The 24202-nt window shown below is 52.3% G+C and overlaps 5 protein-coding genes across 5 annotated transcripts; 3 read left to right on the forward strand and 2 right to left on the reverse strand.

The window, feature by feature from the left end:
• Positions 1–484: 484 nt before the first annotated feature.
• Positions 485–2815, forward strand: HO133_003181 (uncharacterized protein; the record flags this gene model as incomplete). The annotated part of the gene is made up of 3 exons (XM_037294105.1): positions 485–643; positions 697–1083; positions 1136–2815. 3 exons carry the CDS (start codon positions 485–487, stop codon positions 2813–2815), a joined length of 2226 nt encoding a protein of 741 aa, XP_037150183.1.
• A 2500-nt stretch (positions 2816–5315) lies between these two features.
• HO133_003183 (uncharacterized protein) lies at positions 5316–6062 on the reverse strand (the record flags this gene model as incomplete). The annotated part of the gene is made up of 2 exons (XM_037294106.1): positions 5316–5856; positions 5923–6062. 2 exons carry the CDS (start codon positions 6060–6062, stop codon positions 5316–5318), a joined length of 681 nt encoding a protein of 226 aa, XP_037150184.1.
• A 2825-nt stretch (positions 6063–8887) lies between these two features.
• HO133_003184 (uncharacterized protein) lies at positions 8888–19515 on the forward strand (the record flags this gene model as incomplete). Its single annotated transcript, XM_037294107.1, has 4 exons — positions 8888–9208; positions 9257–9401; positions 9455–18039; positions 18094–19515. The coding sequence occupies 4 exons, from the start codon at positions 8888–8890 to the stop codon at positions 19513–19515; spliced, it is 10473 nt and encodes a 3490-aa protein (XP_037150185.1).
• A 780-nt stretch (positions 19516–20295) lies between these two features.
• HO133_003185 (uncharacterized protein) lies at positions 20296–22015 on the forward strand (the record flags this gene model as incomplete). Its single annotated transcript, XM_037294108.1, has 2 exons — positions 20296–20332; positions 20430–22015. 2 exons carry the CDS (start codon positions 20296–20298, stop codon positions 22013–22015), a joined length of 1623 nt encoding a protein of 540 aa, XP_037150186.1.
• Positions 22016–22990: 975 nt separating this feature from the next.
• HO133_003186 (uncharacterized protein) lies at positions 22991–23827 on the reverse strand (the record flags this gene model as incomplete). The annotated part of the gene is made up of 1 exon (XM_037294109.1): positions 22991–23827. The coding sequence occupies one exon, from the start codon at positions 23825–23827 to the stop codon at positions 22991–22993; it is 837 nt and encodes a 278-aa protein (XP_037150187.1).
• Between the last annotated feature and the right edge of the window lie 375 nt (positions 23828–24202).

Below are 24202 nucleotides of genomic sequence, written 5' to 3' on the forward strand. Positions count from 1 at the left end.
GAACGGAGGATTTTGCGGTATGGACCTATCAGATCACGGACATTTGCGAAAACTGGGGTTGACTGGATCTCACGTCGGCATGATTATTCCTCCGACTTCTAATGGATCATCCATACGACTGTCGTGTGGCACGAAGCAGCTATACGTCGTATGAGACTTCGAACATGAGGTGCAGCAAAAGACTCCGTGACTACCACGGGGCTGTCGCTAATCGCAATCCCATTGCCTTCACATAACATGCACTTCCACACAACTTACCAAATTTCTTCTGCGATTCTCCATTGCAATTCCATCCGGTCTCGTGGAACAGTCTTCGGATCTCAAGACATTCAGTCTCATGTACGAAGCTGCAATGCACAACAGACCACCATTCTTCCCGCAAAACTCCATGCGCTCGCGCGACATGAGCGATTGTCAAGCATACCACCTCAGCAGCAGCCTACAACCACATCGAGTGACTCCAGCATCGAAGCGAGCAAGCAGAATGGCTTCAGTAACGAAACGAGAATCTCCCTCAGCACCAGCACAAAGCAAAGGCGCAACGTACAAGCCAGGTATATGGCTCTATTTGGCCTTTGCGACTCTAGGCCTGCTCACTGTCATGGTGGCATTGGACGCTACATCTCTCTCGGTAGCACTGCCAGTAAGTGCTTCTTGTGCATTACACCAGAAGTAGCAATGCTCACAACTTCACAGGTAATTTCTGCAAAGCTCAACGGCAGCGCACTCGAGGCTTTCTGGGCTGCAACGTCTTACTTACTCACTTCTACCGTCTTTCAACCAACCATTGCATCCTTCTCCAATGTCTTCGGGCGAAGATGGGTCGCAACGGCAGCAGTGACCATATTCCTACTCGGTCTTCTCCTTTGTGGACTTGCGCAGAACTTTACGCTCCTGATAGCCGGCAGAGCGGTTCAAGGAGTTGGCGGTGGTGGCATCGTTGTACTCACCCAGCTTATCATCTGCGATCTGATTCCATTGAGGTTGAGAGGGCAGTGGTTTGGCGTCATCAGTGGGATGTATGCCATTGGCTCAGTCTCGGGACCGCTGTCAGGAGGCGCGTTTTCGGAAAAGGTGACTTGGGTACGCATCCCCTTTTTGAAAACTGCTTTCGCTCTACTGACTAATAGCACAGCGTTGGATCTTTTGGATCAACCTACCCTTCACCGGCATAGCTCTAGTGATGATCCCACTCTTCATCAAGCTCCGCGCACCTCGCAATTCCTTTATCCAAAAGCTCGCCCAAATCGACTGGATGGGCTCTGTCATCTTCATCGCCTCCACGACCGGCTTCCTGATCCCGCTATCCTGGGGCGGCGTATCGTACCCATGGAATTCTTGGCGTACCTACGTCCCTCTCTCCGCGAGCGCTCTCGGCCTGGTCGTACTTTACATGTACGAAGAATACGTGGCTACGAATCCGATCATAAGGACTAGCATCTTCAAGAACCGCAACGCAGCGGCGGCGTACATCAGCGTCGTGTTACACGGCATGGTCGTCGCCGGCTCCCTCTACTATCTACCACTCTATTACGAAGCAGTCCAAGGCCTCTCACCCATCCTCTCAGGCGTAGCTCTCTTCCCTGAAACCTTCACCGTGGCCCCAGGCGCCTTCATAGTCGGCTCCCTGATCTCCCGCACCGGCCGCTACCGTTGGGCCGTCTGGTCCGGCTGGTCCATCACGACACTCGGCCTCGGCCTCCTCTACCTCCTCGACGTCCACACCACTACTGTCGAATGGATCTTTCTCAACCTAGTCGTCGGCGTCGGTCTCGGCTTCAACTACACCGCCCTTGGCGTGACGCTCCAGGCCGCCACCACCGAAGAAAACATGTCCTCCGCCGTCGCCATGTTCACATTCTCCCGCCTCATGGGCCAAGCCCTCGGCGTCGTCATCGGCGGCGTGACGTTCCAGGACCAGATGCGCACAAAACTGTTAGCGATACCTTCACTGGCGCCAATGGCGGACCAGTATGCGAATAATGGGGCGGCACTGGCGCTGCAGATCAAGACGATACACAATAGCGATGACCGAAACATGGTCATTCAAGTGTATGCGGATTCACTGAAGACAGTCTGGGCAGTCTTGTGCGGAGCGGCAGGATTGGCACTGCTGGCGAGTCTGATGATCACGGACCTAAGCCTGGATCGGCAATTCATCTCGCCGCAGCAGATGCACAGCGAGAGCGACGATGCCGCCCTGCTCGACAACACAGTCGAAGAAGGCGGCAGCGCAAGCAGTCGCACCGCAGCTCAAGAAGAGGACTACGGACTCCCGGAGACGTCGGGCGGAATGACCGCCCTACCCCACTGGTACGGCACCGACGATCCCACGCCGCCGCAGCAACAGCAGCAGCCGGAAATACCCCGAAAATCGTCCCGGCGCAACTCGCGCTGGCTCAGCGGCTTCACGCTCGCGGAACCGCGCGCCTCGCGCATGTCTGGCACTGTAGCAGCAGACGACAACGGCGACGACGAAGCCTCATCTCGCTTCTCACAAGCATCCGCCGGCCTCGCCAACGACGATGGTGAGAATATAGCATCATACCAATCATCACGCTATTCCCGCTCGACCCGACACGACAGCGCACGCCCGCCATCGCCGCCACCGGCGCATCATCACCCCCATCATGATCAGCGGGCTTCGATAACGGGGCTGCCGTCGATACCGGACCAGCCGTCGCTGGCCGAGATGATGGTAGATGATTTCGACGCGGATTCAGAGCTGCCGACGATCCTGCCGCATCAGAGGCAGTCGAGGGTTGTGGTGAGTGAGAGGCCTAGGTCTTGGGCGCCGGTTTATGGGATGGGGTAGGCCGTTCGTGGGGCGCGGAGCTGGCTGGGTCGGGGTATACTTTGTCATCAGGGGCGGGTCATCTTTGTAGCACCTTAGAGTCTGTACGTCAGATAATACGATCCGGCCTGTTTTTTTTGGCCCTTTTCGAACAGCAACTAAATTTGTATCCCTGACAATAACCTCAAGGCAAGGGAATAAACACTGGGTTGGAGAAGATTATACTGAGTTTGACTCCGGTGGTTTAGTGAATTATATAAGGCTCCTTCTACGCGTGTACCCCTATCTACGGAGGTCGGCACACAAAGTCTTGGGCAGCGCTAGTAGCAGCCCTAACCCTGCTATCGGAAGGCAGCCCTGTGGCTGGGAGCCTAGAACTATTTCCTGGGGTCGTATAGGTTCAACTTTAGGGGCTTCCATTGGGCTGGGCCCAGCGACCAGATATAATTCCAAGACACTTCTAAGCGTAAGGTATTGTCCAGGCAACACTTCAGACGGGGCATTATCCGAGACCTTGGCATAAGAGTCTTGGCGTCCAGGACGTTTTGTGACCGACCTTCATACTATACGCGATATGCTATAGCTAGCGGAGGAGGCTGGCAGAGACCTCCATGGCAATCGAATGACTGTGTACCTTCATTATGGTTCAGCACGCCTATGCGAAGATGGATCTCATCTTCATCGTCAGCCCAATGATCGGGCTTCCTCACCGCGGCGCGAGACGCACCGCCTGGGCGAAACAGCCAGCCGAATGGGACCTCACAATGGCAATGCAACTTTGAAGGTTGCTCATCTTGCAACAAGTATGTTTGTCGGTTATTCTCCATATCAGATCAGTCGCATCAGATCCAGCTGAAGTGGTTCGGATGGCGCCTAAGGTTCCTTCTCGCCGCGGTGGTCATCCACTGTGGGAAGTCTCCGCCGCGACACGGAGAGATTGCTATTCTGTGTCGTATGAGACCTGCCGATCCAGCAGCAGCCACATTGTCTCTAATGCTATAACTAGTGATGAACGCATAAATCAGGTTAAGAACGTGTTCAATTTGTCTGCTAAGAGCTACCTACTTCAAGTCTGAAAGCAGCACCCACTTGAAAAATATTGCCGCGACCATCACCTGCGGTCGCTATTCTACGTCAATGGAGTCCTTCTTCCACATCCAAGGCGCCCCCGCATCCCCTCTTGCACCCCTCATCCTCATCCACCCCATCTCCGGCTTTGCTCTACCCTACCTAACGCTCGGTCCCCTCTCCTCTCCCACCAACCACCAACATTCGCGCCCTGTCTACGGTTTCAGCTGCCCCTTCTACGAATCCAAATCATATCAACTACCAGCGTCCTTCGCCGCCCTCGCTCGCGATTATGTCGATCGTATAAGGAAAGAAATACCACACGGCCCATACATCCTCGGCGGCTGGTCGATGGGCGGCATGATAGCCATCAAAATGGCCGAGGTACTTGAAGAAGAGTGTGAAATGGTGTTGGGGGTGTTGTTGATTGATAGCACAAATCCCGAGGGATTCCCTCCTTTCGACGACCCACGCGAAAGAGACGAGATTGCGGAGTGGACATACAAGACTTATGCGGGTCGGACTGGGCTACCCGGTTTTGAGGAGATGGGCTGCGAAGAAGACGGCGTGCTGGACAGGGAGGTGGATAAGGATAGTGGGCTGGGAGATGAAGAAGATGATGATGATGAGATGGATATGATGGAATACCTGCCCAGGATGCGGAAGCATATCTACAACAGCTTGGACATGGTTACCCGGGCTGGGGAAGGAGAATATTTGCCCAAGGGAGTCAAGAGTCCTGTGACACTGGTGAAATGTACACAACTCGCCTCGCTACCAGAGACGGTGTCCGAGTACTGGAAGAAGGGTTATCACTTCCGCTTCCAGGACGAGCGAGCTGGATGGACGATGGACAAATTCCAGAGCATACCAATAGATGCGCAGCACGATGCTGTCTTCGATAGTCAGCACGTGGGCAGGGTCACCGACATCCTTAGGGGAGTGCTGGAAGAGATGGACTGATTTCCCATTCACGTCCTGCGGTAGATAGAACGCGTAGTAGGATATAGCCGGGCCGTTGCCCATCAATGAAAAGTCCGTCAATCCTGCTGGAATCACATCGATCCACCTCCTTTAATCCGCATGATCCCCACACGCCCTATCCGCCACCTCCGCCCAAGTCCCTACCCTTAGGTATACTAGGCTTTCGTTTCTGAGAACTCTAGCTCCGCAATATTCTCCTCGGTAGCTGTTGCTAGGCATCTATCATTGAGGTCCTGCAACTCTAATCTTGTGCTAGTTCCCCAGTCATCCCATGAGGCAGAATCTCACCCTAATCTTGTGCTAGCTCGTACTGGAGGAAGCAAAGACGTCTTTCGACGAGCCTTTTACATTGGCACCCTTTCAGCTGTCGAATAACTAGCAACCACATTTCTACACCGTTGCCCTCTCGCATTCGGGTACGCGGTAGCCACTCACGTCCCATGTCCTACATCCACAATCATTATCAACACTAACAAACCACACCCCCATGGTTCCCATACACCAGCCCCTTCGAGTCCACAGCAACACACGGCGTATCCGGTGTGAAAGCATTGGCGAAGACACAAACCCCATCCTGGTCCACCGCTCCTACATAGCCATTCCCAACCTCGTTCTTCCCGTCATTAATCTGAAACATAGCATCCGAGTACCCGTTTTCCGTATCCGCCATCCAGGCATTCAGCCCCTGCATCGCCACCCCGAAGACTCCCCACGTCAGATGATGCCCGCCGGCATCCTCGGCGTAGATGAGAATGCCCGTGCCGGTGTTGGATACGTATTGGTGACCGTCCGGGACCGGACCGTCGCCGTGGGATCCGATGTACATGTCGATGAAGGCGATGCTGGCATTCAGCGCCGTGGCGTACGAGGTGCTGGGTTGCAGCGACGGCTTGATGGCTCCGAAGAAGACGTAGGTGTAGGTGCCGGGGATGCAGTAGAGGTACTGGGATGCCGCTTGGCATGTCGCCGAGGCCGAGCTCGGGGGCTGTGCGTCTTTGGGGTCGACGTAGCTTGATGCGTACGACCTTTGATCAGCCGTGCATGGACGGACCCTCGAGACGGTGAATCGGACTCACTATCCTGCGACCACGGTCGGCGCGTTCGTGCACTTGAGGTGGTGACCGTTGCCTCTTTCGTGAAGGAGCGGAGACGCCAGACTCAGGACGGCGCTCTGGAGGAGGAAACAACGGGCGAGAAAGGCGTGGGAGGCCAACATCGTGTCAAACGAGCGTGTGGCGATTGTAAAGACTGTTGAGAAGAGGAAAAGAAAGGAAAAGGAAAAGAGATTGCTACGTACGACAAGGAATCGAAAGAAGGAGAAGGTTTTTCAATATGGGATGGGGAACGGCGCGCATTTTGTGTAGACGCCAAATCCCCCCTGTCGCCTCCCTCATTACTGCAAATCGAGTTTGAAACATTTAGCCGCTATCGCGTACCTTGCAGGTTGTCGCGGCCAGACATTCGGAACTGGGTAACAAAATCAACCGGTGCGCGTACGTATCTGGTTCGCTGGCAAAATATGCGCCGGCGTGGGTTGAGTGCGCCTTTACAAGCGCCGTCACGAGCACGATCGTTTCCCAAAGATGGGTATACATAATGCATTTCCCCCCACGCAAACGCGAAGAGCTGATGTAGTGGAATCTTGACGTTACTATGAAAACAGGCGAAGGAGAACGAAGTTGATGAACGAGTACCCGTCGTGCAATTGACTTGAGGTGACAGTTGGTATCGGAGAGGATAATCCAGAAAGGACTCCGAGAAGTGCCTGCACCTCCTTCTTCTTGCCCAATCCTACAATCTTCCGCCTACTTGTATTTCCTTTCCAAATCCATCCGTCCAAACCGCCCTTTTACATCTGCGCCATTACTCGCTACATTTCTACTTACCACCTAAGGCACCTGGCTTTCTGCACTTGACATACTCGTAGATCCCTGGAGGCCAGGAGTTGGGGAACAATCCACCTCTGGTAATCTCTGCGGCCGTTCCTAAGGGGTTTGATATTGGTGTGGCGTTCTCTTCGTCGCACGTTCTTCAGCACCGGGAATACTCAAGACATGGGAATTTTCCGTCTGTGAGATGGGGATGAGGGGGGAGGGTGTCGGCTCGCAGATAGCATTGTTATCGAGAGTTGCACCACGGTTATGGAAGCAGGATCATCGATCATTGCTTGGAGTGTTTCGCAGACGAACATGTTCTTTCTTTCCCAACTCTGTCTGATGCTCGCTCACTGGTACGTCTTACGCTCGTGAGTCCGTTTTTTGAATATGACTCTCAGTGAACCCTTAACAATAGTCCAATTAGTCGTTCGGAGAGATTATTCCCGGTGTTCATGAACGTGGAGGGAGAAAATTTGGAACACTTTCGAAACACGCGGATCGTTCTTTCCAACCTCGTTTACGATACATACGCTAGTATGTATTGATGTTAGCTTAATACAAATCGGCCTAGTATTCAAATTGAGCTCCCATCGCCCCGATCTTCCTTACAACCTCCGTCTCTCAACGCACCATTTCAACATCGTGCCCGCCACGCATCATCACATAGTCATCCCCTGAAAGTACGACAGTTGGGAAAACCATTCCCCCGAGTGTTGGTCTCACTGATGCCACTGAGCCTTCTCGACCCGCCTCAGCTACAGCAGGGCAGCGCCGCGAAGGATTGTACTATTGGCAGAAACCTTCCGTGATGAATGTTCGGGCTGGAATTCATGAGTACCCGGCTTACGCCGTGGGATTTGCAACAAGCCTACCAAAGCCGCTTCCTTCGCGAAACGATCCTCTCTCTGTCTTTCTGCCCCAGGATGCATCAGCCTCGATTAGCATCTACGCAACACTCGTACAGCTGTCGGAACGCGGTGCAGCATTTCAACGTTAGCGCGGCATAGCCTCAGATGGCCTTGTCACACTATGTCCAATTTGTCATACCCCACCGACTGTGTACGGACATTCGCGGTGACTCTCAATGAAGGGCCGGTAGGCCCCTATCCATGAGACATGTCAGCATCATTGTATGTTGGTACGCCTTACTAGATCATACCGTTTGTCTGGATTGAGAACCTACTGGCTAGAAATACTACATACACTTGAAGCCGCCCGTCCGACCCTGCGCGGACATTATGTCTAGGCTAGAGTGTGGAGGCATGCTAGCGTCACGTGGCTCTTGTAAGCTTCTGCCACACGGCCCATGCGAGGTACCCGCAGCGCAAGCGCTGGGCTGCATTAGATCGTCATTGTTGCATGTTCCCGGATGAGAGGTGAATGGCTTCAACTGTCCGTGGTGACATCTGGTTTGGCTGCGTCACCTCGGTGGGTTCCAACACATGGCTCTTGCAAGAAATGGTTGATGAGACTGTCAGCTCATCTTCCATGCAGCTAGTCACGGTGCAACCTATCAATTGGGACCTCACTATTGCATTATTCTCCGTTTGGTCTTGCACAATACATGTCCGGAGACTTTTCATCCACTGCATCAGCTAGTGGTCTTGCTGATATCCCGCCCCCATATCACACACACTATTCTTTGATCCTCATTGATGCCTTACATATGGAATCGAATTGTGAAGACAGGCAATAACCTCCGGGCCCATTTGCACGGGCGGAGAGTTCCTGGCTTCTCGAATGTCAAGCGTTTTTCAAAAGGGCCGTGTAACGACTGGGGAGGGCTTTGGTAACATCGTATGCGCTCCCTTGTTTCAAGTTCTGAGTCGATATCCGAATTGCCTCAATTATTTATCCGTAGCGCTATGCATATTCCGAGAAATGATACGTCATACTGTCTTTTCGTTTCATTCTGGTTTCCTTAAGAAGGTCAGGGTAAGCTTGTAGTGAATGACCAGAAACTTCTCTTCGCGACTGTCTCCAACAGCCATTCAATCACATATTATTTTGCAACCATTCAGGCAGGCTTTCCTCCGTAAAACTTGGAATCCAACAGATCTCGATTACTCCTAGCGTTGCCACTATATTCCACCTTACTTGCAATCAATATCTGCAATCACTCATCCTCGATCCAGCCCAGTACCAAATCATTTACTCAGACGCAATGGCAGCCATCAACCGCAGACTCACCGACCTTACGGAGTCAACCAGCTCATCTTCCAGATCCTCACTGCATTCACGCTCATCTTCGGAGTCTCTGGGCGCACCCTCCGATACTACGGCCCCTTCAGACCATGAAGATAATTGCGGCAGAGCTGACGACCCTACCGCCATTGTAGGCTTGGCATGTCGTCTGCCAGGAGCCCAAAGCTCAGGTAAGCTTTGGGAGAACATTCTCGAGCAAAAAGACCTTCAGAGCAAGATCCCCGCGGACAGATTCACTGTTGATCAGTTCTATCATCCAAAAGGCACCAATAAGGGCACGGTACGTCTCTCCTTACCTAATCTGCCGTATGTTGCTGAAACTTCATAGAGTAATGCGACTGCGGGATACTTTCTCGATCAGGATCTTAGTCTTTTTGACCCAGAGTTCTTCCGCATCTCTGGGAAGGAGGCAGAAGCCATGGACCCTCAACAGCGAATGCTGCTTGAGGTAGTATACGAGGCGTTGGAAGACGGTGAGTCCCCTAATGATTTTGATTCTCGATCCATCAGCTAATTGCATACAAAGCGGGTATTACGCTTGAAGACATCAAGGGCTCCCAGACATCTGTCTACTGCGGGAGCTTCACCAACGACTACCGCGAAATGCTGAACAAGGATTTGGGGTACTACCCGAAGTACATGGCAACTGGTGTTGGAAACTCCATCTTAGCCAATCGCATTTCATACTTCTATGACCTACATGGAGCAAGTGTGACCATCGACACAGCTTGCTCGTCTTCCCTAGTTTCTTTCCACATGGGCAATAGGTCCATCCAAGACGGAGACGCCGACATCTCAATCGTTGTCGGCTCTTCGCTCCACTTCGATCCCAACATGTTCGTCACGATGACGGATCTCGGGTTCCTCTCAACCGACGGCAGATGTCGAGCTTTCGACGCTAGCGGAAAAGGCTATGTTCGCGGTGAGGGTATCTGCGCCGTGGTTTTGAAACAAAAGTCACGCGCTGAGCTTCATGGCAACAAGATCCGATCCGTCATTCGTGGCTCAGATGTCAATCACGACGGTGCCAAGGATGGGATTACAATGCCAAACTCCAAAGCTCAAGAGAACCTCATCAGGAAGACCTACAAGAACGCTGGACTGAGTACCAATGATACTCAGTATTTTGAGGCTCACGGCACTGGTACTCAGGCTGGTGATCCCAGAGAGACACGTGCAATCGGTGCGGTGTTTGCTCCAAATCGCCCGGAGCATCTCCATGTGGGATCAGTCAAGACCAACATTGGGCACTTGGAAGGTGCGTCGGGCTTAGCGGGTATCATCAAAACAACGCTCGCGCTTGAAGAACACACGATTCCGCCAAACATGTTGTTCAACAATCCCAACCCTAACATCGACTTCGAAAACTGGAAGATCACCGTCCCAACGAAGGCACTGGACTGGAAGGCATCCCACGGTTTCCGACGAGCCAGCATCAACTCCTTCGGCTATGGCGGTACAAATTCTCATGTGATCCTTGAAGGCTACACTGCGCCTGCTGGAGAGCTTGAGGTACAACTCCCTCCAGGTTTGGCAGCGATGGTCGAAAAGAGACCTTTTTTGCTGCCATTGACCTCGCATACGGAGAAAGCTGGAAATCTGTTCAAGATCGGGCTCTCTCATTTCCTAGAAGATAAAACCGAACATTCCGCAGCAGCCCTGGCGCACAGTCTCAGTGATCATGGGCGCACCATGCACAAAGTTCGGTCCTTCCTCGTCGAGAAGGACCGCGAGGACACTGTTGCAGGCCTGAACGAGTCTTTGACTTGGACGAGATCTGATGAGTCCAAGGTCAGACTTGGCTTCGTATTCACGGGCCAGGGAGCACAGTCATTTGCGATGGGTCGACAGCTGATTGAGCAGTCTCCGTTCTTCCGCCAAACCTTGGAGAAATGCGACGACGTCCTTCAAAGTCTCCCAGACAGACCTGACTGGTCTTGCGTCACAGAGCTGCTCAAGACCAAGGAGACATCGCGAGTCACCCAAAGCGCCTTCTCCCAGCCATTGTGTACAGCAATTCAGATAGCGCTGGTCGACTTGTTGGCGGAGTGGGGCGTTAAACCCTCAACGACTGTGGGCCACTCTGCTGGGGAGATGGGCGCAGCCTATGCAGCTGGTATTCTATCATTCGACGACGCTATCATCGCTGGCTACTACCGAGGACTCACCCTTGGCATGGAGGTCGAAAATGCTATCGAAGTGCCTGGCTCTATGCTAGCGGTCCAGATGACTGAAACCGAAGCTATCGCAGAGCTTGAGTCTTACAAAGGGCGCATTGCGCTTGCTGCAGTCAACAGCCCCACCAGTCTCACTCTATCTGGTGACTTGCCCGCCATTTTGAAGCTCAAGGAGAGCCTTTCGAAGAGGAACGTCTTCGCGAGGCAACTTCAAGTCGACAAAGCCTACCATTCACACCACATCGCTCCATTCGGTCCCGTCCTTGAACAGCTTCTGAGCAAGATTCGACCTCGAACACCAAGATGTCAAATGTCGTCAAGTGTCACAGCTCGTAATGCCGAGCCTAGCAAGATGAAAGCCGCCTACTGGGTGGCTAATCTCACTGGGCAAGTGAGGTTTGCGGAGGCTTTGACGAACTTGCTCTTGAATGACAATGAAGAGCAAAATGTTGACATGCTTGTGGAAATCGGTCCTCATCCAGCTCTCAGAGGTCCCTCAAAGGAGGTCATGAAGTCACTGAAGCTCAACATCCCTTACATTGCTTCTTTGAACCGCGGCGTTCCAGACTTTGGTAGTCTGCTCTCATGTGTCGGTCAGCTCTTCGCTCTTGGATACCCAGTTGACCTGGCTGCTGCCAACAGCAACCTGTTTGTCAACCATGATGGGTCTATTCAAAAAGCTATCGCAGGTCCGAAAATTAAGCTGCCAAGTTATGCATGGGACCATGCCAAGTACTGGTCGGAGACCCGTGTCATCAAAAACAACCGGCTTCGCAAGGACCGACATGTCATTCTCGGCGTACCCGTCGCGGACTCCGTTCACAACCATCCACGATGGAGAACCTTTCTACGCCCAGCTGAGCTCCCCTGGCTCCCTCAACACATGATCGAAGGCAAAGTCATATTCCCCGCCGCGGGATACATCAGCATGGCTATCGAGGCTGCGACGCGCCTAGAGAAAGGCCCAAAAGCTATCAAAAGCGTCAGTTTGAAGGACGTTTCTTTCAAGTCTCCCCTCCCTGTACGAACCGACGACATGGGAACCGAAGTACTTCTCGAGATGCAGCCAATCTTGGCATCAGCCAAGCGGACTTCCGACACTTGGTACAGGTTCATCATTTCGTCTTACGATGAGAGCGACAGGTGCGACGAGCACTGTCATGGCCTTATCTCCGTTGAAGAAGGCGTGCCTTCGTCGATTGAGAGCACCGACCCACGTCCAACACTTGCACAACTTCAAAAATTGTCCAACAGAACCACGACGATGCAAAAGTACTATGACCATCTCAACTCAATGGGACTACAATATGGAGAAGACTTCAGGCTTCTCTCGGGTAATATTGAGTCAGGACCCGGCTTCGCCATGGCGCCAATCACCTTCCGTCCAGATCAAGTAAGCGCAGCACCAAGTGACCTATGCATCGTGCACCCCACTTTCTTAGACTCTTCCTTTCATGTCGTCTTTGCAGGCGCAGAAGCCGAAATAGGTCGGCCTCTCGGAGAGCCATTCGTACCAACGTTCATGAAGTCCATGAAGGTTTCCGGACTTTTCCAAGACATGATGCATTCAGATGACCTCCAGCGATTCTGGGTAAGCTCTAACACTAAGCTCCCTGGGCCTCGTGTGGCGACCAGCGACATTACAATCCAGTCCGATGACTGCAGCGAGCTCATGATCGAAATGCAAGGCGCAGAGTTCACAGCGTTGGGAGCAGATATGACAGGCGACTCTTTAGAGCGTACACTTTTCTTCCGCACAAAGTGGCAGCCAGCATTCTCGTGTCTTGGTGGGAACACGCAACCGCCCAAGCTTGGGAGCTTGGCGCAAGTCATGGACGTTTTTGCTCATCAGATTCCTGATTCAACAATCCTGCATTTTTCATCCAACGTGAACTCTGTTAAGGATGGCCTGAGCCACCTTGGTGGCCGCCAAGGCTCATGCCGTCGCTTCCATAGCCTCACGCCTTACTCGTTCTCGAGAGACCTGCCAGAAAGTTGGGACACGCTGGCAAAGGAGTGGCCGGGCCTCATTGAAGTCAACGAGCCCCAAGCTGGGCACTACGACGCCATCATCATCGACGAGTCTCCTCAAATAAATATCCTGCCTTTCCTCAAGCCCAATGGCTTCGTCATTAGCAATGGCGTGGAGTTTGACCACCATGATTTGGGGCTCCTCTTCCGAAGTGGCAATATCAGTATTTGGCAACACCGAGCAGAAGCTCCTGCCTCCCGCGAGCCTTTGTCTCTCATAATGCCGTCGGTGGTGTCTGAAAGCACAGATGCCATTGCTTCGACAATCGAGAAGAACTATGACGGCGAAGTGAACAGACTGTCTCTTCTCAGTCTTCTGGAATCGACCTCTACACTCGCAGACAGCGTGATAGTTCTCGCTAGTCTGGACAACGACCTGTTCTTCGACGACGTCAGTGACACCGCAGCACACTTTGAAGTTGTCCAGAAGCTACTTACAAGTGACAGTACCAACATGGTCTGGGTAACAACTGGTGCTACGATGGAGGCCAAGAGCCCTCAGCAAGCGATTATCCTTGGCCTCGCCAGGGTTGCACGCAGCGAAAACGAGAAGCTCAGACTTGTCACCCTGGACTTCACCAAGGGCTCTAATACTAGCAAAGTCCCAACCCGCGCTCTTGAACTCCTTGATCGGAACCTCACAGAGGACGAGTTCGCTCATCGAGATGGTACACTCATGATTCCAAGAGTCGAACGCGACGATTCTCGCAACTCTAAATTACCATTCAATGCTCGCGGCGAGGCAAAGCTAGAACGCTTTCAGCAGAGCCGGCCTCTCGCTCTCAAGATTGGCAAGGTCGGACTACTGGATTCTTTGGCCTTTGGCGACGATGAACAAATTCTGGATGAAGATTTGGCGCACGACGAAATAGAGATCGAAGTGAAAGCCTCAGCTATCAATTTTCGCGACATCGCAGCTTCTATGGGAATCATCGACGACTACAAGCTAGGAGATGAGTGTGCAGGCGTTGTTCGACGAGTTGGTTACAGCGTGGGCGCAGCCGACTTCAAGAATGGCGATCGAGTAGTTGCATGGCGCCCTGGGCAAGGGGCACATCGTTCAATCGTTCGCAACCCTGCAGTCTACTGCCAGAAGCTGACAGACATGCCTTTTGGGATAGCAACATCTTTTCCTCTCGTCTTGACCACGGCCTATTACGCACTTCAGGATGTCGCGAGATTACAGCCCGGAGAGACTGTTCTGATCCATTCGGCTGCTGGAGGTGTTGGCCAAATGGCGGTTCAAGTCGCTCGTATGCTGGGGGCAAACGTTATCGCCACATGTGGCTCCCAAGAAAAGCGCGACTTCCTCAAAAGACATTTCGGTCTTGACGACAACCATATCCTATCTTCTCGGGACACCTCGTTCGTGGAAGGAGTCTTCAGCTTGACAAATGGTAGTGGTGTTGACGTAGCACTCAACAGTCTTGCTGGGGACCTCCTACATGCCACCTGGAGCTGCATTGCACGCTTCGGCCGTTTCCTCGAAATTGGAAAAAGAGACATCCATGAGAACGCCAAGATTGACATGGACCCGTTCCGGAAGAATATATCATTTGCGTCTGTTGACATGATCACTGTCTTCGAGCACAACAGACCTCTGGGAGCCCGTGTCTTCAAAGATTGCTGCAATCTCATTCAGGCAGGCACCATCAAGATTCCCGAGACAGTTGTTGAGCTTCCCTACGCTGACGCACAGAAAGGATTCAGAATGCTGCAAATGGGTAAGCATTTGGGTAAGGTCGTTCTTATCGCTCGAGAGTCTGAGACGGTTCCGGTCCTCCCAACTGTCTATCGAAATACAGCACTTTTCAAGCCAGAAAAAATCTACCTCTTAGTGGGTGGCCTTGGTGGCTTGGGCCGTACACTGGCCGAATGGATGGTCCGGAAAGGTGCTCGCCAACTGGCTTTCATGTCAAGATCGGGAGCCAGTCGACTTGAGGCAGCAGCAACACTGAGATGGCTTGAGGCTCGTGATATCAATGTCTCAATCTATTGCGCCGATGTCACCGACTATGAAGCTGTCAAATCATGCATCGAGGAGCTCGGGTCCCGTCTTGGCGGAGTATTCCAGGCCGCTATGGTCCTACAGGATGCCCCGTTGAACAAGATGACGCACCAGCAGTGGCAGACTTCAATCCGGCCAAAGGTACGAGGTACCTACAACCTGCACAAGGCCACTTTGGGGACTCCGCTGGATTTCTTCGTTTGCTTCTCCTCGGCTTCTGCTATTGTTGGTGCAATGGCGCAGGCGAACTACTCCGCTGCCAACACTTACCTGGACGCCTTAATGAGCCATCGCCGTGGCCTAGGTCTTCAGGGTACGACAATGAATTGCGGTATGATTGTTGGTGTTGGTGCTGTCGCTGAAGATGTTGCTCTTGAACGAATAATGAAGCGCATTGGCTATGATGCTGTCAATGAAGAAGAGCTGCTCTACCAAGTCGAGGAGGCTGTCGTCGCCCAGAAGGATCACTTCCTCTCAACTCTAGGGATCGATGAGCATCAGACGATCACAGGTATCAACTTGACACGCAAAGATCTCTACTGGGCCTCGAAGCCACTCCTCCGCAATCTCTACGCTAATCTCGACATCGATGGCGATGCAGCCAAAGCTTCAGTCGGGAAGCCCCTCATGGGCAGTCTACGGGACGCTGCCGATACGGACAAACGTATCTCGATTTTGACTACTGCTTTCATCGAGAAAGTTTCTGCCGTCCTTGGTGTTGCTACAGATATCGTTCAGCCTGGTAACCCACTGTCAGCCTATGGCCTGGACTCGATCGTTGCTATTGAGTTCCGCAAGTGGTTCACGAAGGCCATCAACGTCGATGTCCAGACCTTCGACGTTCTCGGCTCCAAGTCCATCACGGATTTGGTCACCAAGGCGGCAAGTCTGATCAAATTTGATGCCGAGAGCGAGGACGATAAGACCGGGACGTCGGCTGTTGGAGCTGCTGAAAAGGCGAGCGTTGACAAGACTGAGCAAGCCCCAGCTACTGCCACTTCTGCAGAGTTCTCACAGATTGAGAGACCCGAAAAAGTGCCCATGTCCACCTTCCAACGCAGGATGTGGTTCCAACACAACATGCTCGAAGACAAGTCATCACTCAATGTACCAGTGATGTGCCATGTGCGAGGCAAGCTCGACGTTTCAGCTCTAGAATTAGCTGTGGGAGAAATGGTGAAGCGAAACGAAAGTCTTCGCATGTCATTTTCTGAAGGCGACGACTTCTCCGAACAGAAGCCAATCCCTGGCTTCGACTTGCACCTAATTCGCAAAGATCTTTCCGCAGACTCTGGAAACGACAGCAAATCTTTGAACAAGTTCGTTGCTGAGCTCAGGGATCAGGCGCTGGATATCGAGAATGGCGAGGTTTTGCGCATGGCGATGGCCAAGATCGAAGAAGGACACTATGTCCTTGTTATGATCTACCACCACATCTCCATCGATCGTGGAAGCTCCAAGTCCATGTTCCAGCAAGTGACCTCTCTGTACGAGGCCGCTCGCAACGAGAGGGCGCTTGCAACCGTATCGTCACCACGGGTTTCTTATATCGACTTCACACTCTGGCACGAAGCTCGCTTGGCGTCACCAGAGCTCCAGCTCAGCATAGACTTTTGGAGGAACAAGTTGCGCAATGCGCCAGAGGTCAGTAGGTTGCTGCCGTTCGCGAAGGCATCACGTCCTGAGCACATGGACACCGCGCGAGCAGTGCTCAACATGACTCTTGAGACGCCTATGCTCAATCGGATGAAGCGGATTTGCGCTCAGACCGGCACAACGCCCTTCCAATACCTGCTGGCAGCCTTCAGATCTTTCCACTACCGATACACCGAGGAAGAAGATTTGACGGTCCTCATGGTAGATGGCCGTCGACCTCATCCTGATCTGGAAGAAACCATTGGCTTCTTCGTCAACTTGATTCCAATCCGGTTTACCAAAGGATGCGAGGTAAGCTTCGACCGTCTCCTCGAGTACACCAAGTCTTCTGCGCTCGAGGCGACCCAACACAGCACAGTCTCCTTTGATGCCATCGTGGACGCAGTCAACGTTGAGAAGACTCCGAGCCATTTCCCACTGGGCCAGCTTGCAATCAATTATCAGTCACACGGTAAGATGCCAAAGTTCAAGACCCAGGACTTTGAGATCAGCCAGATCGAAGGCGAAGATATACCCACCGCATGTGAAATGCAGCTGGAGGCGCTTGATGATCCCGACAAAGGGTTGGACCTCCGCCTAGAGTATTCATCAACCCTCTATGGTGCTAACGAGATGGACCTGTTCTTCGATAATTTCTTGCACTATCTCACCAACGTGATCAAGGATCATCGTCAACCAATCTCCGAGGTTGCAATGTGCGGTCCCAAAGAAATTGAACATCTCCAAAACAGTTCCTGGAACACCGGCTTCACTGAGAATACCTGGGACAATACCTCTGTGGTTGGCAAGATCGCCGAAATCGCCAAGAGTGCTCCCGAAGCTACTGCTATCGAGGATTCCGAAGGCCAGTCTGTGTCTTACGAGAACCTCGTTAGCCAAGCACAGAAAATTGCGGCCTCTATTCAACAGTCTAGCGCATCGCCTGGTAGTTTCGTCGGTATCTTGTCGAGACCCGGCATCGAGTCTATTTCAGCAATGCTAGGTACACTGATTGCTGGCTGCGGGTACATACCGATGGATCCAGAGTTTGCAATGGACCGGTTGACATTCATGGCATCGGACGCTTCAGCAAAGGCCATACTTGTTGGTACGGGCCTGGACAAAGTGGGTCTCACCATAGCCAAAAACATCGACTTCGAACCTCACCTCATTCCCATCTCGGCTGCAAACTCATACAATGAGCCACTGCGCCCTGTTGAGGGGTCTTCTGAAGACCCTTTTTACATTATGTACACTTCGGTAAGTATCTCATTTTCCGGTCGCAGGTGGCTCAGCTGACAGACCTACTTCCAGGGGAGTACAGGGACACCCAAAGGCGTTGCTCTGACTCGCTCAAACACGCAGCAGATGCTTAGCAGTCTGCATTATGACTTTGGGTTCAACCCTGGGGACAAGTTCCTCCATCAGTCTTCCATCTGCTTCGACCTCTCAATCGTACAGATTTTCTCTGCCCTGACCAGTGGTGCCACTGTCTGCGTTGCAAGTCCAGAAGTTCGGAAAGATCCTTTGCTCCTGGCTAAATTCATGCGCGATGCAGAGGTCAGTGTCACCTATAATACGCCAACCCAGTTTGCCCTGCTCCTAGAAAGCGCATCCGAAGACCTTCGCCAATGCATCAATTACCGCGTCGCATTCTTCGCGGGCGAGACCTTACCTGTCCGCTTGGCGAAAGCGTTCTACGACCTTAACACACCTGCCACTGCCTACAATACTTGGAGCCCAAGCGAGTTGGTCGTTCAGACTGCTATCCACAAAGTCGAGTACCCGGCAGATGACACTACCAACATTCCCATCGGTTTCCCAATGGCGAACTGCCGTCATTATATCCTAGACTCCAAGATGAATCCCCTTCCAACAAGTATGATAGGCGAGATCTGTGTTGGTGGAGCTCAAGTCGGCGCTGGATATCTAAACCGACCTGATGCCAATGCGCATTCCTTCGTTGAAAATCCTCTCCGCTCTAAAGACGATGCAGTGAGGGGCTGGAACAGATTCTTCCGCACCGGTGATAAAGGCCGCTTCCTGCCAAATGGAGAGCTGGAGTTCCATGGCCGCATCGCTGGTGATCGCCAAATCAAGCTACGCGGTTTCCGCATTGACCTTGGTGAAATCGAACACCGGATTCACCGAGAATCTTCGCACATCGGCAAACGCAGACTTGTAGATCTATCAGTTCTTGCGCGACCGGGGACTGAGGGCTCGAGTTTGACTGATGAGCGCCAAATAGTTGCCTTTTTAGTCTACAACCAGTTCATGGAAGCCTCTGAGAAGCAAGATCTGGTCTCTATGCTACATGAGAAACTTGCCAATCATCTGAACTACTACATGTTACCCAGCGGCTACCAATTCCTGAACAGCCTCCCAGTTACCATTGGTGGCAAGGTGGACCGCAAAGCCCTCCTCGCAGCGGAAATGCAACTCGTCTATCCCTCCTCCAGCTCAGCAATATCACCAATCGAAGATGCCGAACAAGACGAAGTCTTAAAAAAGGTTACCCAACTATTCAAAGATGTTCTCAAGCTTCCCAAAGATCGCCAGATCGTACCAACTGACAACTTCTTCGAGCTTGGAGGCCAGAGTATTCTGTTGTTGAGGGCGCATTCGAAGATCAAGCGCACTTTCCATGTGGCGCCTGCGCTGAGAGAGTTGTTCACTGCTCCGACGCCGTTGGAGATGGCGGAGAAGATCAGGGGAGCGATTGCTGCGCAGGGATGAGATTGCGGCTTGGATAGCGACTGGCAACAAGATATCCCAAAATCGAAGAGGGCCCTGGGTTCAACCCTTGTAACGATGCCAATTTCTATTTTGAGGGGCATTCTTCCATTGTGTTTGCGACGCGGCGATGATCCAGCGCCGTACAGCATGATCTTGGTTATAGTATTCAAATTTGAATAAGCTGGATAGGTCTAATGCTTTTCATGCGGCTACCCATCTGCTGTTTGGCTCTTTGTTCAATGTGTATCTACCATTCGATAACTAAAAGATTTGATAAACACCCCTACTTTCTTCAATTTCATTTGAGAATTCTTCAGATTTTGCCACGATCGAAGACTCTCTATATCTCATCTATATATATCTACCATATATTGATACTCATTGACAGGTTAAGTTTGTTCTGTCGAGCGCACTCGGGTACTGGACTTGGCAATGGAAATCTACAGAAGACCTGAGAAGTCCCATCCATTTGGGTGATCCGTTTCTTTTTCTTTTTGATGAAAATTGAGATTTTTTTCCCCCTTCATGCGCTAATTTGCTCAATCTACTCTCTTGTCGTCGTCATGCCAAGGTATCCATCATGGCACTGGTGGCAGCCCTGATCCTAGAGCAAAGGGTACTATGCCTTGGAGTTGCGGTGACGTGTATGATGTCGAGTACAAAGGCCTTTACCATATCTGGCAGCATGGAGGGCAGTTATCGTGTACACGAAGCCCGAGAACGGGGACACAATGAGCAGATACCAAGGAACTCAAAAAAAAAATTCCAAGCACAAAGACCATGAGCACAATAGAGTGCTTGAAGAGTCATGCCAAGGGTATGGCTCATAACTCGAAAATGGATTATATATTTTTTCCATTTAATCCTCACTGCGGACACTCGACATTCATCCTCTTGCAACTTCTCTGTGACAGGACTCATCACGCCAAATACCACACCTTTTATATATCTCCATTTCCGCATCAAGGTATCTGCTAGTTCTACTACTTCCGAACTTGCACCTTTCGAGATCTACAAGATGCCGAGACTTGTCTCTGATCTCATCCGCCACGTGGTCGCGAAGTGGAAGAATCTAATGGGTGGTTCTGTTAGTACGAAATGGGAGACGGTGGTAGAGCAGGAGGCTGGAACTGGCTGGGACAACGACACTAATTCTGACTGGGAGGCATCGACTGAGCAGGAGATGGGCACAGGCTGGGACAGCCATGCTGCACCTCTACCTGACGAAGATGAGGTCTCTAGAGAAACCAACAGGCGCGACTCGGGCTACGCCTCGGTTGGAGATACACCCTCGAAACCATTGGGAGAGGACCATTTTAGCACAACCTCCCCGAGTGAAACGAAGTACTCGCAACTCCCATTCAAGACGAAACACTACTTCCTGACCTACATCCAGACAGTCCTGGAAGACACCTGCCTCAGATATGCGCGGGAGAACCTTAGCGAATTCCTCGGGAATCCAGAATGGAAGAAATTAAACCTTCTATTCCCATCCAAGGAGTACGCAGACGACAGACTGGCTCGCAGAGACTGGCTCGCCGAGGACGAAATCGAGCTGGAATCCTGGATGCAGATGTTCGCACGCTGCGTCCGCATGCCGAAGAGCAAGCGCATCTTCGAATCCGTCATGGACCTGCGGAACGCGGCCGTCCACCGCGGCGATCGCGAAGAGCTCGGCTTCACCGAACTGTCGTACGCCATGGCATTCCCAGCACTGCTTGGTGACAAGAAGGCAGAGTCGGACATCACCAACGCCTTCAGATTCGTCATGGATGATCCGACGCTGGACCAAGCCACCAAAGCGGCCGTCGAAGATGCGATGTTCACCCCGCAGCCATGCACGACTCACTACCAGGTCCTATCCCGCATCCAGACCCTCCTCGAACAAACCTGCTTCACCACCGCCGCCCGCACCATCCCGCACGTCCTGTCCGCAAACGGCTGGGCCATCCCCGAGCAAGTCGAGCTCCAGAACTGGCAGGCCGTCTTCCAACGCGCCGCCGTCCAGCACGCCGAACCCGCGTCCGACGTCTTCCCCCCGGGCGCCCTGCACCCGCGCTCCCTCGGCGACCTCCTCTGGCGCGCCCGCTTCGGCATCCGCATCGTCGCCGCGCACCGCCTCCCGCTCTCGACGGACGGCCTCGTCGTGCAGGTTCACGCCGCGATCGCCATCTGCGTCTTGCAGGACGATTGGCACCGGGCGCTCGAGATCGAGGTGCTGGCGGAGATGTTCGTCACGAAGCGGTCCCGGGCGCAGGTGCTGGAGAGGTTGGGGACGGTGTGGAGGAGTGGCGGAGTCAAGGATCCGTATGAGTGGAGGAGACGGGTGGAAATCGCGGGGTTTTTGGAGAGGGAGGAGGGGAGGGTGGTTCGGGAGGGGGAGGCGTTGGTCGTGAGCGATACGTTTGATGTGGGGTGGTGGGATTTGGAAGTCCCTTGGGCTGAGAGGATGTGGAGTCCGAGTATGCATGAGTGTTTGAAGAGGGTGGAGGTGTGGTAGGCGAGGGCTGGCTTTGGGTCAGGGCGATTTGCTGTTTTGGGACTTGGGACGAGGAGTGCGCTGAAGCCGGTCTTGGGCTATTGGGGAATCTTTGGTCAGCGACGTTTTGCAATGGTAATGTGGGAGCGCTGCTGAAAAAGAGATGCCTCGGGAAGCTTGTTTGGGGTTCACACGGCAGTGTTGGGCATCTTGCGCAAACAGGGTACATACAGCGAGGGAGACAGCAGAGGAAATGGGAGATGAGCGCGGTTTCTGCTTCTGTCACTATTTTTTCTTCGCAAAACGCATATACTAGTACGAGGATTATCATGGAAACCAAAGATTGACCGTTTTTACTTGGAGAATTCACTTCGCTTGATGTGTGAGATGCGGGAAGAGTGCTTCTAATCGCTAGACAAAACTGCCTGTGACTGCATCCCCAGATGAGGATCTTTGAAGAGCTTACAGGAATATCTTCTACCGAAGAAACCAGTGGAGGAGTTTCAAAAGTCTTGGCAAGGGTGTAGAAAAGGTCTGATGAATCAAATGCCTCGTGCAAGCCTAGTGAAGCGAATGCATAGAGATGGTTCATGTAGGCGTGGCTATTTCAGGACTCGATGCGCATGAGGCCTGGGTATCCTATCCTTCCATAGGCGCTGATTTTGGCCACCTTGTCCGAGCATGAGTGGAGAGACGATTTGGAAAACTCCAGCGAATGGGGTGCATTGAACGTTGCGAGACTTTAGAAGGGTGGGAGAGGCTCTACAGGTCTTAGAAAAATCAGTCTCTATGTTCTGTTCAAAGAATGTAGGTAATAGCCAAGAGAGGAGTACAAGCTGTATATGGTTCTAAAAGCCGTTCTCATTTGATGGATTTGATGGATACTAAGGTGCAAGATTTAAGCAGATAACTCCTGGTTACCTGAAAACCAAACCGATTCTTCAGGGAACTGTCTTGCTAGCAAGTCTGCTAAACCTTGTCCTCCGTGGAGTGAAATCAGAGCTGTCTACCGTCATCCGTACTGAAATTATGTGCACGGGGATGAAACTCCAAATGGGCTCCCTTCTCATCGGAAACCCATTCCGCGGGCCCCAATGTGGGCTCCAAAGCCTTCATAGCGGTCTCATATACATGAAGCGTGTCCTCGTTCTCTTTGCTGTGCATCGCAGACTCCATGTCACGCTGAGGGTTCGGTCTCGGGTCGTACATTCTCTCCACCATCCGACGTTTCCTCTCTCCCGGATAGTCATTGGCGACGGCCAAGACTAGAGCCTTGAAGCCGGTAAGGGATTTCATAAAATCGAATGTGAATTTTGGTATCCATCCAGAGAAGCCTGGATTGCAGTCAAGAAGGATCTTGCAACATTTTCGAGGAGTAGGGTGAGTCGGAGGTAGAAGGCCCCGTGAGGTGTCTACACAGTCCATGGACTGGGTCAACCATTCATTGAACTTGTTGATGCACGTGTTGCTCGGCTGTGGAACCCTAAGGACGAAATCAGTAAGGTCGAGCCGGATCTCTAGATTGAGAATAGGTTTGGAGAATTGTTGACTCGGGAAGATATCACGGGGTTTGAATATGTTGAACTCGAGTCTGCAAACTCCCTTCTGGTGAAGGATGTCAAGTGCTTCGTTGTGAAAAGCCTTGGAACTCTCTAGGAATCGGACCGACCCTGCCGCGATGAGGTCCAGATAGATCTGCTCACGGATTTCCGGTGGTACGAGAGTAAGCGTACCGAATGGTGCTGCCGTCAGAGTCTCTTGGGATTGCGATACAGGGGTCTCATTTCCTGCCTCCCCGAGAGAAGCAAGCTCGATCTTTGATGACAAGGCCATTCTCTCGGCCAGAGTGACTGTGTGTGTCTGATGAGAGGTCTTGACGTGGTGATTTGTTGTTGCTGGTTGCTGTGTAAGAAGGACTGCGAGGTACAATGACTTGAGGCGACTTCGCGAGTGAGGGACTTTGGGAGTGCTGAAGATTGATGAAATTAGGAAGAGAAGGTCTAGGAAAGGGCGGAGATGTGTCAAGAGCTTTGTGTCATGGTGTCCGAGTGTGATTGTTCAATGTGAAGACGATACCGTCTTTGCGGAGTAGAAACACAACGAGGGATATTGTCGAAAGGTACTGATATGATTTTCTCAGCAACTTTATAGTGAAACAGCGCGGAACAGATTTCAGTGTTGTTGTGCATATGACTGTGGTGGTGAAAG

This window comes from Letharia lupina (assembly GCF_014066315.1).
Source record: "Letharia lupina isolate WasteWater1 chromosome Unknown contig_16, whole genome shotgun sequence".
NCBI classification, from domain to species: domain Eukaryota; kingdom Fungi; phylum Ascomycota; class Lecanoromycetes; order Lecanorales; family Parmeliaceae; genus Letharia; species Letharia lupina.